This window comes from Zingiber officinale, chromosome 1B (genome assembly GCF_018446385.1).
Source record: "Zingiber officinale cultivar Zhangliang chromosome 1B, Zo_v1.1, whole genome shotgun sequence".
Lineage (NCBI taxonomy): Eukaryota > Viridiplantae > Streptophyta > Magnoliopsida > Zingiberales > Zingiberaceae > Zingiber > Zingiber officinale.
Window position 1 is genome coordinate 77,207,275 of NC_055986.1, and position 16,389 is coordinate 77,223,663.

Genomic DNA, 16,389 nt, shown 5'->3' on the forward strand with positions numbered 1-16,389 from the left:
CTATACCCACCTATACCCACCTTCTATACCCACCTAAAGGGGGTCGGCCAAGCTAGCTTGGGAACCAAGCTAGGGCCGGCCTAAGCATGGGTTTAGGGTGGCCGGCCCTAGCTTAAACCCAAGCTAGTAGGGCTGGCCATAATTAAATTAAAAAAGATTTTTAATTTTAATTTTTATTATGTGGAAGATATAATTTATTAAAGAGAATTAAAATTAAAATATCTCTCTTGAAAGGATCTACAAAAGATTAAAGAAAGAGATTAGATCTCTATCCTTATTTGTAGATTGGTGAGATATTTTATTTTCTCTTTAAAAATTATTCACATGTTGTAAAATTAAAATTATATAAATTTCTTTTTATCAACCATGAAGAGATTTTTTGAAGAGAAATTTTATTTTTTAAAAATTTCCGGAAACAAATTAGGAAGTTTTAATTTGTTGATTAAAACTTGTCTAATTTATTTCTCTTGATGTGGCCGGCCAATATTGATTTAATTGGAATATTTTATTTTATTTTTCTCAATTAAATCATGTCAAAGAAATTAAGGAAATTTTATTTTAATTAAATTTCCTAATTTGCCAAGGCCAAGGAATATAAAAGAAGGGGTGGGGGTGCCTTCATGAGATGAACCTCTATTATTTCTCTCCCTCTTTTCCTTGGTGTTGTGGCCGGCCATCATCTCTTCTCCTCTTCCTCTTTGTGGTGGCCGAAACTCTCTATTGCTTGGAGCTCTTGTGGAGGCCGGATACTACTTGGAAAAGAAGAAGAAGGAGAGAAAGCTTGCATCTCTTGGAGCTTGGTTGGTGTTTTTCTTCTTCCTTGGTGAAGCTTTCTTGTTTTGGCCGAACCTAGCTAGAAGGAGAAGAAGGTGCTTGGTGGTTTCTCATCTCGAAAGATCGTTGCCCACACAACGTCCGAGGTTAGAAGAGGAATACGGTAGAAGATCAAAAGGTTTTTCTAGAAGGTATAACTAGTAATTTTTCTTTCCGCATCATACTAGTTATTTTTGGAAATAATACCAAATACAAGAGGCTTATGATTCTAGTATTTCGAATATGTTTTTCGATGTTGTGTTCTTTTGTTTTATTTTTCCTTGTGATTGATTGTTCTTTTCGGTTAACCTAAAGTTATTTTAGGAAATTAAATATTATCTTTCCATAAAAGGTTTTGTCTAGTCGGTGGTGGTTGCTCCCATATCTAAGAAGGTCGTGTGCCTCGCCACGTCAGTACTGGGAACCAATTATGGAAATTAATATTTAATGGAATTAATAACTTAAGGTGATTTGGGTCGAACGTGTTAAGTTCCGCAGGAGACCCAAGTCAAAACCTAAAAGAACGAATAGATTAAGTTTTGGATCAAACGTATTAAGTTCCGCAGGTGATCCAAAATTTAATTTAAAAGAACACATGGTAGCTAGGAAAAGGTTCAGACCTTTGTACAAAATTTTTGTACAGTGAAACCTCTAAGTTTTCTGAGTAGCAACCAACAGCTCCCTGTCACTACATCACACTTTATCACTATATCATAACCCAGGGGCCAAATTTGAGAATTCTATGTGGCAAAAGATAACTTGCTTACCCCAAGCACCTTTCATCACCGATCCCCTAGTGAATCTTACTATTTAATTAAAAAGCTATATTGGTACAGAGATCATCATAATCGAACCTATGTTTTGATATTATCAAAGTTTCAATTTAAATCTTATTATTATCTGATGGATTGATCAAGTGTGCAAAAAGCTAAACTTGAAAAGTCCTAGTAGGTCAGTTGGACCCGATACTAGGCAAGGAAAGTCTAAACAGATCATGGAACTAGGCAAGAAGTCCAGATGATTCAAGTGGGCCTGACATTAGGAAGGTGGGCGCGATAGGTTTGGAGGGTCCAATATCAAGTCAAGTGGAAGCCTTAACAACTAATCCAATACTGAGCGATTAAGTCCAAATGGGTCTGGAGGACTTGATATTATTGGTGCAATCAACCTCCAGGGTTTTAATGTTTGTTTGATAATATGTTTAATAAAGTCTAGTCAAGTCAATGTTGACCAGATGACTGGCAAGTGGTGAGTAGTCTATCAAGTGACTAGATAAATCTAAGCAGATCAAGGTGACTTGTTGCTTGGCAAGAAGAAAACCCTAGGGGGAGGTAACCCTAGGTAAAGAGGAAAACCCTAGGGGAGGTAATCCTAGGTACCTAAGGAGTAAAGAGGAAAACCCTAGGGGGAGGTAACCCTAGGTACATAGGGAAAGGTAACCCTAGGTACCTAAGGAGAGGTAATCCTAGGTATTAGAGGAGTTAACTCTAAGTGAAAATTCTGGTGAGTGTAGCCATCTAGTGTAAACCCTAGGGAGAGATAACCTTAGATAATGACAAGTATTGGAGGAGTATACTCCAAGCAAGGTTGATCGAAAGGTTTCCTGTCGATCATGCACGGTCGACCGGACCAGCAAATCTTGGTAAACCTAAGTTTAGTTTTACCATAGTATTTTACATTACTATTATTGTTATTGGCTAATTTAGTATTGTAGGAAAAGTCTTAGTGAATCAGGCGATCAGACACTGAGCAGGAAAAGTCCAAACATATCTGTAGGACCAAATGTTTGGCAGGTGAGTTGAGGTAAGCAACTGGAGTAGAGCGATAAGGAGGTCGTGTCCTGGGAAAGGACAAATCCTAGGTCACTAATCCAACTGAAGAAATCAGAAGATTTTCAAGTTGAGACCAAGACAGGTCTTATTGTCTTCTCTTACTCATGCATTATTTGATATTGTGTTAACTCTGTTTTGTAGGAATATTATTATTATATCAAATTAACTCTATTTTGCAGAAACTGAAGAGATCGATAGACCGAACGAATGATTCAGTCGATCGAACCAAGCTGACATGACATAGAGTTCAAGTCACACAGAACACATTTAGAATTCAAGTGGATCAATCAATCGAACCCAAGGGATCAATCGACCGAACCTAATTTGGTAAAGTTGGAAAACACAGAGACCAATCGACCGATCAAGGTGATTAGTCAACCAAATAATAAATGCATTAATGACACGAAGATCGAATCTCTATAAAGAAGGACGACTGTGTGATCAGTCGACCGATAGGGAGATCTATCTACCAAAAGGATCAGTCGACCAACTTCTGCTTATAAAAGTATATCTCGAGCTCTGAACTAGTAGAACTTGAGTGTATCCTTCTGATCTTCTATATGTGATGTTGTTGTTGTGTGTGCAAGCTCTACTCCTACTGCGTCGAAAGACTCTCCAACATTAGCCCTTGATCTCCTATCCTCATTGTCGGTATAATCTTTTTATATTGCTTGCAAAAATTGAGGTTTTGTCAATAGAACAAATGTGTTCAATCGATGGATCAAAAAAGCATCAAAGTAGTGAAATTTGAATCAGAACAGAAAAAGGAAAAAAATTGTTCAGTTGAAGGATAAAGCCTTATTAGTCGACTGAACACCGTGATCTCAGGGATTGGGCGGATCAGATCTGTGCAAACATGGAAAGCAAGGTTCAGTCGACGGAAAGATCTTAATCCGTCGACAGAATAGAGAAATTTCCATGATCGAACGGATTGGATCACCGTAAACAAGGAAGGAATAGTGGATCCATCGAAGGATAGAAGGATCAGTCGATGGATAGGTTCAGTTGACGAAACTCTTTATCAGTCGACAAAACGAATCCTATAAAAGAAGCCCTCGAACTTCGAGCTAGCAACAACCTCCTACTTTTCAATTTTTACTACTGCGCTCATTCTCTGCTCGTGCAAGCTACAACCACTACAACGCTAAGAGGCTTTCGACAACCCGTGCTACTTATATTTATTGTTGTTAGTATACTTTACTTTTACTTATATATTGTACTCTCATCTGTAATATCAGTTTATTATTTAGTGGATTGTCCAATGAAAGTAATCGACAATCGTGGGCCTTGGAGCACGAGTTGGCTAAGCTCCGAACTAAGTAAAAAAAGAGACGTGTTCTTTATTTTTATTTTTACTTTATTCCGCTGCTTACTCTAAGTGTTTACAAAAGATAAGAAAAGCTTTTAAAGCTACGAGATTCACCCCCTCTCTCATTCTTTCACGATCTAATAATTTGGACCCTTTAATAACTCTCAAATTGATTTGGTAAAGCCCAAAATTAAGTTACGTTAATGTCCTTTTTTTTCACACTGAAAATAATTTCAAAGATTATTAATAATTTCAACTTCTTATCATTCTGAAATCATAGATGCATAACCTAATTTTTACTATCTGCATCGCTTCTTCCCGCCACCTCAATCCTCATCGGTTCTTCATCATTCTCTCCTTCCCTCTCCCTCTCCAATTTTTACTACAACTTTCTCCTTCTTATCCTTTATATATCACAACGCAACAATCCATCTATTTAAGCTCTTCTGCATATCGATATAACCGCATCAATCTATCAACATCTCATCAATTCTTCAGGAAAAATCACAACCGTACCTATTCATCTCTATATCTCATCAGTTATCTCATCGATTTTTCAAATGATATAAAATATTCTCGTTACATAACTTGATATATGATTAATAACTTAATTTTTATTTTATTTTTAATTAAGATTTTTATAGAATAAATAATATTAATATTAAATAATATTATTTAATTAGTTAATAATAAATATTTATTTTATATAATTTATATATACTCATACATTATATTCGATAGTAAAAAAGAATAAATCACGGCGGTCTAGGCGAATTTGAGAATTTTAGAACTTGAAATACGCGCTTTAATAAAAAGCAACTTTGACTTCAGTTACTTTGCTTTTTCTTTCTCTTTTTCTTGGTCCAAGTACGGCAGCAGTCAAGAGTATGCTGACCAAAACAGCGGAGACGTAATCAAACTCAGTAAAAGCTCAATCACAATCATAATGCACACCTAAATGGTCAGAAGATTCTGAAATCTAAATAAGAACATTTATAGTGTAAGCAACAGTAGATGGTACTAGTTGATGGCAATTCAGGGAACCATAAGGATCTAAGACTTAATGTATCACCTTGTTGACCTTTCTGGGTCCTCCCACTTTCCCAGACCTGTTCTTACACCTTGTCTCATCCTTGATACGGGTCAAATATGCTGCCTTATTATTTGACTATAGTTTTGTCACCAAATTAGTCAACTTTTGAGGGCAAAAGGGGAGAGTGTAAAAGCAACCTGTTCAAATATCACAGGTAGACAGTAACAGTAAGCCTTCAGGTACGAGACTGCACCTTAAAGCAGGCATGAAATTGCTGAAAATTTTGATCCTATTCCTTTTTCCCATTACAGATTTTTTTTTCTTTTCCAATAACATTGTTGTTACAAACTATGAACACAGATTTTGCTCTATACAATGTGGTGGATTCTGATTGTATTGGATTGCTACATCTTTTTATGGACAGAAACTGAAGGTAGTATGCAAAAAATATCATTTCGAGCCTAGAAGATCACAATGGAAGACCGAGCGCCCATGATGCTGCTTGAGTAGCAAGCAAGCTTTACAAGACTAGTGTGGTTTAACATTGCATAGAGTAGGTTTTTTACCCGCTCGATCCTGCAAGCAAAAGTTCTCATTGAACTGGAGATCATCAGAATTGACATTTACAAACCCATGCTCAATCTTCGAGGAGATCCATAGGGAGTTGGAGCCTTTAACAGGTTTGAGTCGAGCCAAGGATCTGGGAGGTTGTTACTCGACCTAGTTGGATAGAATGACAAATTGACTGGGCTGTAGTTGGCTGCTCCGGCTGAATAAGCTGGATGAGGAGGAGAGTAAGCCGGATGGGGAGGAGAAGGCAAGCAACTTCTGTTAGATTGTTTGAATTGCCTTAATGGACTCGAACTGGGGGAGACAGGTAAAGACATGTTCATTCTCATGCTTGGTAAATCCCTGCAAAAGAAATATAATGTTATTACCAGTCTCGGAACGATAATAGAATCCCTAACTTAGCACAAACTTGAATAATACCTTGAATTCTTCAATGCAAAAGGCAATGCCGAGTGCAATGCAGATGAGTGTCTCATGCTATAATCTCTATCAGGTAGAGGAGAAGTGCTTCTACTGGAAGTAAAATCAGTAGTGCCCTGATGTGCATCAATCAAGCTACGTTAATAAAACAAACACCAAAACACAGAATTATTCTAATATGTTTTTCTAACTTCTTGATGTTAATGGAGCAAATTCTACAGAAAATGGATAGATACCACTCTTATTTAAGAAGCAACTCAATTAAGGATATTGACAAGTTTAAGCATATTGAATAAGAGATCTCCAGGCTTACTGTTATTTGACTTGCATCGGTGATATAATGAGGCACATCTTTGACCAAATTAAATTTAGGAGCCTTTGTCATTGCTTGGTCTCTAACAAAAGGGTGATGCATCAATAGAGCTGCTGAAGGGCGTGCAGATGGGTCGCGCTGCAAGCATAACTTAAGGAATTCCTTTCCTTCAGGAGAAAAATGGTCAGGTATTTCCGGTAAATCTTTACTATTGCCTATTTTAAATATCGCAGCAACCTATCAATTGGAATATAAATAATAGAGTTAGGAAGTGTTCAATAAAAAACCATCAAAGTTTTAAAAAATCATCTATTGGATATTGATTGCAGAATAATGTGTGAAACACGGATGTCATACCCCTTCAAACTGGCTCCATGGAGGTTTGGAAGTTGCCATCTCAATAATTGTACAACCCAGGCTCCATATATCAACTGAGAGATCATAACCACTGGTATTCATGATAACCTGCTTTGTTTTAAAATTTTATTTGAATTTGTCATGGTGATTAATATAACTTACAAAAGGTAAGAAATAAACTACATACAAAGTTACTGCTACAAGACTAATGTATAAATTTATCGCTTAAAAAGATTAGTGTATAAATTTACCTCAGGTGCCATCCAGTAAGGACTTCCTTTGAAAGATTTTATTGAAGCATATGCAGCCATCTGCTTCCCATAGAAATTGTTAAAAATAGAGTTTTCAGCAAAAAAACAAACATCAATCAGCATCTGATGAGAAATCTCAGTACAAGCACGGTAATAGAGTCATATTTGCAGGCCTAGCACAGTAAATGATAGCCAGGTCTAATTTTTCATGTAGTTACAAGCATGCCTGTTTTAAAATATATATATTATATCCTAGAACGAATATCAATAACCACTAGATTAATTTCCAATTCTAGAAACTCTGAGTTTGACTTCATAAAGCCTCCACTTGCTTCAACTTTCATGTTTATCCTAGAATGAATATCAATAACCACTGGATTAATTTCCAATTCTAGAATCTCCAAGTAACTTCATAAAGCCTCCACTTGCTTGAACTTTCTTGATCAATATCCTCGCAAATGAATTTCAATTACTAAGACATTGTTTGTGGCGACTATTCCCAAATTTTCAAACATAAACTTGGGTAGCTTGTCTATCAATTCCACTAACAGTGACCAAAAAAGCAAAAGCTATCGAGGGTATCTACAAAAGATCAGTAAGTTGGACTACTTTCTCTGCATTGGAACACATAATGAAGATATATAGAACATTATATCAGTATGTTTTATCTTTCTTTTATGCTTTTATGACAAGATACCACACACTACATTGGTTTTTCCTCAGCGGAAACTTTTTTTCTAATATCTACATACTTATCCTTTTAGCAACCAAACTTTATCTTTAAAGGCATAGATAAAAGAACCAAAGAGATAGACATGATAGATAATGACTAGGCTCTGAAGTTGACTGCTCGAATATATTAATAAGATGAATTCTACTCAATGCTATCAACTTTACCAAGGTTTAGGATTGATTCTCTTGTCTTTCCACACGAGTACATAAATGTGCTGCAGAGACTCAAGCAGCCATGTTTCTAGGAACATAAATCAACATGCCCTTTAATTTGTCTCCTTCCCATATAAAAGCAGGCATGCTTCTCATTTAGTTATTTTCATTGCCATCTTTCCCATCACCATCTGTTCCATGACTCCATCCTTACATGTCCCTGCTACACAGTTTCTCCCATCTTCTTATATTATAATCCTATGTCAGAAATGTAGTTGCAAGAAACAATTTCTTAGATATAATATTGGTGATGTTCCATTACTCATCAGCATTGCATTTTTGAGTCAAAGTCTGACTACAACCTGACTTGTTCACTTCCTAAGCACATTGACAGGAAAGGCAACTGAGATCTTCAAATGGGAGAAGCTGTAGAAGTTTTATTGTAACCGCCCTTCTTTGAAAATTGGTCTTCCTCATATATCACAATCACATGGATGCTCTCTTAAACAAGATTACCAAACACTTGGAGGTTGCATTTGGTGCTACATTAACTATAGCATCATAAGATGCCCTAACTAGATTCAGCTATTGAATATGGATTAAAACCCAATCCTATACAAGAGAGAGACAAAAAGGAAGCCGTATGCCTAATTAATGACTTTTTATAGATTGATTCATTGACCTGATGATTGTCAAGGAAATTTGTTTAGCGATATACCAAGTAACAGAGAGGTTTATGATTCATGACTTTTCTTGGCTCATAATCACAGCAGTAGGTGCATGCCAATTTTACGAAATATACAAGTAAGATAGTAGCAAGAAAATTACATGTTTAGCCATGCCAAAATCAGCAAGTTTGATTTCACCATTAGGATCTACCAGTATGTTTGCCCCTTTAATATCTCTGCAAAAATTGACACAATTTTCAAGGAATATGGAGATGGGAAAACAAACAAGACGGCTTATCAGCAATACGCATGATGAGAAACATAAGTGGCCAAGTACCTATGTACAGTATTTCTCCCGTGTAAGTAGGCAAGTCCAGAAAGTATTTGAGCTGTGTAGTTGCGAATCAATGCTTCTCTAAAAGCACCATATTCTTGAAGTATCTTGTGCATAGAACCCCCAGAGACATATTCAAGAAAGACAGATAGTGTGTCTTCAACCTGCAAAATAGATGTTAAAACAAATGCTCATGACTTGTGTAATAACAACTATGCAGAGTAAAATTAGCCAAAACTGAGCAAGTTTTAAAAATAAACAGTTCTAAGAAGAGTAAACATCCATGGCATTGCTGTGAAGAACAAAATTGATACAGGTCACAAATTACCTAGTGCAATAGTTTACTTACCAGCTCACTGCCGTAGTATTGCACAATATTGGGATGTGAGAGCTGACTAAGCAAAGCTATTTCCTGATATTGTGAAAAAAGAATTTTAATTATTTTTTGCATTTCATGGCTAGAAGATGTGCAAAATGAGAACTGCATACTTCCATCACTAAAAACAAAAGAAATATCTTATGGGGCAAAATGAAAAGGCTAGATGATTGCCTGATTTAGTTGTTTAAGAGATTCTTTGGAATTTGCATCATCAGAAATATCTTTAACCTCCTTGATAGCACACATCTGCCCACTTTCACTGGCGCAGGGACACATGAATATAATGTTACATGATAGTGAAGATGTAATAATGCATGATTATGGCTTAACTACAAGAGAGAGTAAATCGATACTATTAATAGCTCACAGGACTTAGTTTCTCTTAGTCAGTATATAATCCTTTTGTGAGTTTGCAGATGCAATATATAGTAAAACACTAAAAAAAAGAGTACCTGTTGAATCCAAGATAGACATGACCAAAAGTACCCCTGCCAAGTAATTTTCCTTTCTTCCATTGTGTCTTCGGAGAGCGCGAAGAGGAGGAGGCTGGAGAATGGGAACTGCTGGGAGAACTTGGTGGAAGAGGTAGAGGATGAGGTGGGCCGGGTAAATTATCTTGCCAGCTGTTTGGGGACGTTGGAAATAAACCAAATGAACTGGGATGCACAGGTGAAGTAGGAAAGCGATAGCCTCTCAGACCAGGGGAAGGATTTGCAGTCCTTCTACTAAATATGGTCTCTGTGGAAGTTTGGGCATGAGGATAACCATTTTCCCTATCCGGATGCTCTGAAACTGGACTGCGGGAGAAAATTTGCCTGTCTTCAGCCACGTGCTCGTGCCTTTGCACATCATTTCTGCCTCCCGTTAAGTTGACATGGTCAAAGTACCTACAATGAGATGTTAAACTAAATCTTAAGCAATCCAACTACAGGTTACAAACAATGATGTTTCAATTAAGGCAGGGATTCATGAAAAAAGTGTGAATGGCCTCGATAGGAACCATTTCATTAGACAGTTCACTCATGGAAACTCAAAGCATGGGCCAAAAGGGAAACATAGTTTGAATTATGGAAAAACATTTGACCAATAAGCTGTAGCACCACATGGTTAAGGGATAAGTCTTTTCTCAATATCGCTGAGGTTAAATATTTTCCTCCAAGACAATCAATTTTTCCCACTACAACAAGCGAAAAATCCAACCAAACCTCTAACAGGCGACAAGGAAAAGGGTATTCAAATAAACAAAAATACCTATAGGATGCAAGATCCGGCCTTTCATCCGACGACCCAGAGGAGCAGTTACTTGACGCCGACGCTGAATATGATGCTAACCCCGCCGGCACGCCCTGCAAAGAGATCTCGGAAGGAAGCGGCAGAGGGTGACCAAACATAAATCCCGTCCCAGCTCCACCTACTCCCCTGCCGCCGCCGCCGCCGCCGACAAGCGGATGACCCCCACTCTTCCTAGAGACCAGCTCGTCAAAGATACTATCTTTCTCCTTATTTCCGCGCTTCACCAGCTCATCCTGGTCGTCAAGCGTCCCCAGCGGCGTCCGCGGCGTCTCCAGCGGCGTCCGCGGCGTCTCCAGCTCCTTCGTTCGAGGACTGGAGGTCGACTTCGACTTGGACTTAGACTTCCCTTTCCACCACGCCGGCATCTTCGCGACACGAGGGATCTCGATCTACTCGGCAGCTAGATTCCAAGTAATCGCTGCCAGAAGAAGGATAAGAGAGATCGATTTGGGGACAAGATGAGAAGAATGGAAGGAAGAAAGGAAGGAAGGAAAGACAGAAAGAGACAAGAGGAGCGAGCGACTCACCCGCGTGAAGTAGCGTGGGAACGCGTTATGTCGGGTCGTGGACCCCACTGAATTAGCCAATCAGCGAGAAGGTATTGGCTACAACGACGAGCACGTCGCGACCACCGCCGGCGCGGGACCGCGAAAGCCATGACATGGTACGGAGTGGAGAACATACCCAACTTGTAACTTCACATCTAACTCACTTTATTACCAGATGCCTATTGGCCAGATAACCCTTGGCGAGTAAAAAAGAAGCCAAAAGAAAAGTTCGGCGGCGAAGAGCAGAATCTTCCGCACGGTAAAGACCAGGGCATAATATAAGTAAAAAAAAACAATCTAAAATAATTTGAAGATAAGCCCCCAAACTTTTCTAAATAACTAACAAAATAGTGAAAAATAGCGAGATACTTGGGCCTTATTATTTTGAATCGGGCACACATTTAAATTTTTCAACCCCGCACCCCCTTAGACAAAAATACTCCGATACAGTATTCACATCTAACCCAAAAATCACAGTATAACCGTTATAGCTTCATAGTAGCTATAATTACAACAATGATAATAATTATAATTTGATACTTACTATAATAAATTACATCATAGTAAAGACATAATAATCATAGCTGATATAATATATATATAGTGATTATTAGGATGACTTAAATTTTGAAAGGTAATGTAAAAAAAGAAAATAAAATTTTTTTATTCATATAAAAAATAATAAAATAAAATTTTCCAATAATTATCAAAATAAATTAAGAAGCGCTCATCTTCCTAATATTTTCATTTGAAAAAAAAATTCTTATAAATTTATTTTAGCTTGAGATCAAATTATGGATGTTTAACTACAATCTAAATATTCTACCATTTAACTATATCCCAGGAGTAAATTTATATTTAGAGATTTTAAAATTTAGAGAGAAATAAATATAAATTCAGGGTGAAAAGGGAAGAAAAGGTTTATTTGTTTGTTTGACTAGTTAGGTATATTTTTTTAAAAAAAAAAATAAATTTGATAATATTTTAGAATTTATAATTATGTCTTTTATGTTTTTAAATTTATTTTAAAAAATATATAAAAATTTAAAAAAACTAAGTCGGTCATTACCTTTTAAATTTATTTTTTTAATAGCTTTTGCTTAAATGAATTATTAAAAAATAGGTTCCATCAGAGATGGGGCCTGTGCGTCCAGTCCAGATCTTTTTTACAGATAAAAAAGGGGCCACTTGTATTAGTAAGAAGTAATAGCTCCAACCTTTATAGATGGGGGCTATTACTCTCAACTAATACATATAAATGATCCTTATCTAGATAAAAAAAAAAAAAAAACATACCAGAGGATCATTTGTGCTCCGTGCGTCGGTCTGACTTTGACCGTTTAAGACCGATTATAAAATTGTGTGAATATTATTCAACAAGTCAAATATTTAATACACGTGATTGACAGAGATAATCCGAAAAAAAAAGTAACTTGCCTTTTGATTTTTTTCTAAAATATTTTATAGTATGTAATTTTTTTTTCTTTTGAAAAAACAAATATAATATTTGAGTTGTGGGTACGACTACATATGTTTTGTGCATTATTTTCATTTTTATTTGCTCTGGAAGACAATTATTTGTAAGAAACTGAATAAAGCAGGTTTAGCGCAAGTAATTTGATAGGATAATTTTGTGTGTTTTTGTCCGCATGTGTATTATAGAGCGAGATAAATGGTTGTGTGTGGGAGAGCAATAGAGCATGTGTTTTTTTTTTCTTTTATTAGACAGGTAGATCCGTGTTTGGGATCTGTATATGGACTGTAAAGTAGGACAGTAAATGAGTTAAACGAGTTAAATTTTGAAGTGTTTAAATTTGTTCGCTAAAAAGGTAATTGGGTTGGATTGAGTCGAATTAAGTTTTTGAAATGATTATTTAAGTTTGATTTAGTTTATTTTTTTATATATGAGTTTGAGTTTGTTTGAAATTTGGTTTGAGTTTAATTTGTTTAGATGTTATCAACTTCTCAATTCTAATTTGGCTCGAACTTAGTTCGTTTAAATGTTATCGAGTTCTCAATTCAAATTTGTTTGATTGTTTGAAATTTTTAATTATTTGATTAATTATTGAGTTTGATAATTAAATTTATTTTATTTTATTTATTAATTTTTTATCATATTAAAAAAATTATTAAAGAATAGGATACATTGTTCATAAACATTAATGAGTTGAATATATATTTATTCAAACTTATTTATTTAATTTAATGAGTTGTTAAAATTTATTTATTTAATTAATCTTATGTATATTAAATGAATATAAATAAATTTTTATTAAGCTAAACACTAAATTTAATGACGAACATTTGGTTTATTTATTTTTCTGTATAATAGTTAATTTCAACCGTATTATTATTTTGACGGGGCCTCGTGATTTTAATAATGTCATCATTCACTTCTTTTTATATTGTTTATTGATTAATTATTATTATTATTTACATATTTTGAAGAATTATTGTTTCTCTTCTCTCCGATTTAGTGGCTGCAAGAACTTAATTCTCAGGAAGATAATTTGCTTTGGGCAGGAAAATGCAACTAATTAGACCAGGTTTGAAGTATAATAATTACTATAATTTTATTGTTGATATTGGAATTTTTTAAATAATTCAAGTGTTCTAATTCGACGATTAATTCTGAAGATAAATAGCATTCTCCCATAATTCATAAATTCACAATATAATTTATAACATTGATATTCAAAATATTCTAATTAAACAAGATTAAGTGAATGGAGATAAATCATAGGATTAACTGATAGCTGACCTTCGAGTGACAAAAGGTAGAAGGAGTTTTGATAATTTAGAGATGCAATTTAAATTTCATCACTAATTCGATTGCTAAGTGTCTAATAGCATATTTATTCTATTAAATTAGTGACAGAAAATAATTTTTCATCACACCTTATATTCCATCAAGATGACCTATGGTTTCCGACTTGAACCGATCAACAAACATGACTTGGGCACATCTCAAACTAGTAATGCTTCGACCAAACTAAGCCCTAAGTAATCTAGTCTCCACCCCTATCCCACAAGATTAACAATGTAAACATGGTGATCAAACAAATAAGCATTAAGAACTTGATCATCATAAATTCATACATTTTCCCGCATATGAAACTATTTTCATATTTCCCCACGAGAAATGTATTACTGGTGGAAAAAAAAACTTTCAAGAAAAATATGAAATAGATGTTCATTTGTGAGATATGCATCTTAGCATTAAGAATAATTTCTAAGTGAGGTAATATGATCAAAATGTATCTTTTACCTACACTTGAAATTTCAAAAGCATGTCACTATACGTAGTTTGATATGGTAAAGTTTGACGGAACCGGAAATTTTGGATTATGACAGAGAAGAGTCAAGGACTTGTTGATGTAACAAGACATGATGAAGGCGCTAGGAGAAAGAAAATTGGAAAGCATGGAAAGATCATATTGGGAAGAACTTCAGGTGAAAGCAATAGCAACAATCAGGCTTTGTCTTACGGATGACATGATGTACTATGTCATGGATGATGAGTCACCGATGGCAATTTGGCAAACATTAGAAAGTCGGTACATATCAAAGTCATTGATAAACAAGCTGTATCTTAAGCAAAAATTATTCGGGCTGAAGATGACAAAAGGAACCGATCTGAACCAGCATATCAATGTATTCAACAAGATTATAAGTGATCTAAAGTGGGTTGATGTAAAAATAGAAGATGAGGACAAGGTGCTGATGTTGTTGAATTCTCTACCTTCATCTCCTACGTACAAGAATTTGATTACTACTTTGATGTAGGGTAAGGAAACTCTCAAATTAGAGGAGATCACAGGTGCATTGCTAGGTTTTCACCAAAGGAAGAAAACAAGTAATGAAGTTTCTCAAGAAGAATGATTTGTGGTAAATAACAACCAAGAGTGTGGTAGGAGTAAATCTCGACATGGAACGGGTAACAACAACAAGGCTCGTTCTAAGTCGAGAAAGAAGAAAGTGATTACGTGCTACAAGTGTAGAGGCAAAGGTCATATCAAAAGAGATTGTCCAGAGATAAAGAAACATGTTGCAGAGAACAAAGGTAGTTCAGCAAAGTCTACAAACACAATTAAAGAAGAAAATTCAGAAAGCGGTGATGGAGATATGCTATTAGTTATGTCAAGTTCGGAGCAGCTGACAGATGCATGGATTTTAGACTCTGCATGTTCATATCACATGACTCCAAATAAGGATTGGTTTGACACCTATAGGGCAGTGGATTCTGATTCAATGTTGATGGGAAATGATGCGTCATGCAAAGTTATCGGCATAAGGAACGTCAGAATCAAGATGTTTGATGATGGTATTGGTTACAATTACAAATTAGTGAGTGGGGTGATGAAGGTCGGCAAAGGAGCTCTGACGGTAATGAAAGTAAAAAAGGTAGCAAGAAACATCTACAATTTTATAGGGACTACAGTTGTACGTGGAGTCACCTTGGTGGAGTCTGAATCAGACAGTACAGTCTTGTGGCATATGCGGCTAGCGCATATGGGTGAATGTGGGATGCTAGAACTTCACAAGAAAGATTTGTTGAAGGGTGTCAAGACATACAAGCTTGAATTCTGCAAATTTTATGTTCTTGGGAAACAAAGTAAAGTACAATTCAAGACGGCAACAAACAAGATGGAGGGGATTCTGGACTACGTACATACGGATCTCTGGGGACCAGCTAGTGTAGCATCACGTGGAGGACACTTGTATTTTGTAAGTTTTACTGATGATTTCTCACGAAAGGTCTCGGTATACTTTATGCGTCACAAGTCGAAAACTTTTGTAAAGTTTAAACTGTGGAAAACTGAAGTGGAGAACCAGACCGGAAGAAAGATCAAGTGCCTTAGGTCAGAAATGGGACTGAGTACACAAATTCAAATTTTCAAGAATTTTGTAAGCAGCATAGGATAATGAGACATTTCTCGATTCGTAGGACACCTCAACAGAACGGGGTAGCGAAAAGATTGAACAGGAAAATCATTGAGAAAGCAAGATGTCTCAGGCTGAATGCAGAGTTTGCAAAGAATTTCTGGGCAGAAGCGGTTAACATGACATGTTATCTTATTAATAGATCACCAAGGACAACACTAGAAAGCAAAGTATCAGAGGAAGTATGGACAGGGAATCAAGTAGATTACTCTCATCTTCGAGTTTTTAGATGTCCAACCTATATGCACATATCTAGTGAGGAAAGATCAAATCTAGATGCGAAGTCAAAGCAGTATATATTTCTGGGGTATTAGAAAGGAGTTAAAGGCTTCAAACTTTGGGATCCTAAGACAAACAAGGTGGTGATCAACAGAGATGTGGTGTTTGACAAGAAAACTATGTTAGCGTGTACTTAGGAAGAAGGAAAGAAAACACCACAA

General features: G+C 35.9%; 1 protein-coding gene across 1 annotated transcript; it reads right to left on the minus strand.

Moving 5' to 3' along the window:
• Window positions 1-5,415: 5,415 nt before the first annotated feature.
• LOC121967995 (mitogen-activated protein kinase kinase kinase 3-like) lies at window positions 5,416-10,957 on the minus strand. Its single transcript, XM_042518524.1, has 11 exons — window positions 10,416-10,957; window positions 9,617-10,051; window positions 9,336-9,423; window positions 9,135-9,197; window positions 8,789-8,949; window positions 8,612-8,687; window positions 6,899-6,958; window positions 6,648-6,755; window positions 6,291-6,527; window positions 5,978-6,093; window positions 5,416-5,899 (listed from the first exon to the last, which is right to left on the minus strand). Exons 1-11 carry the CDS (start codon window positions 10,820-10,822, stop codon window positions 5,611-5,613), a joined length of 2,040 nt encoding a protein of 679 aa, XP_042374458.1. The 5' UTR covers window positions 10,823-10,957; the 3' UTR covers window positions 5,416-5,610.
• Window positions 10,958-16,389: the final 5,432 nt, after the last annotated feature.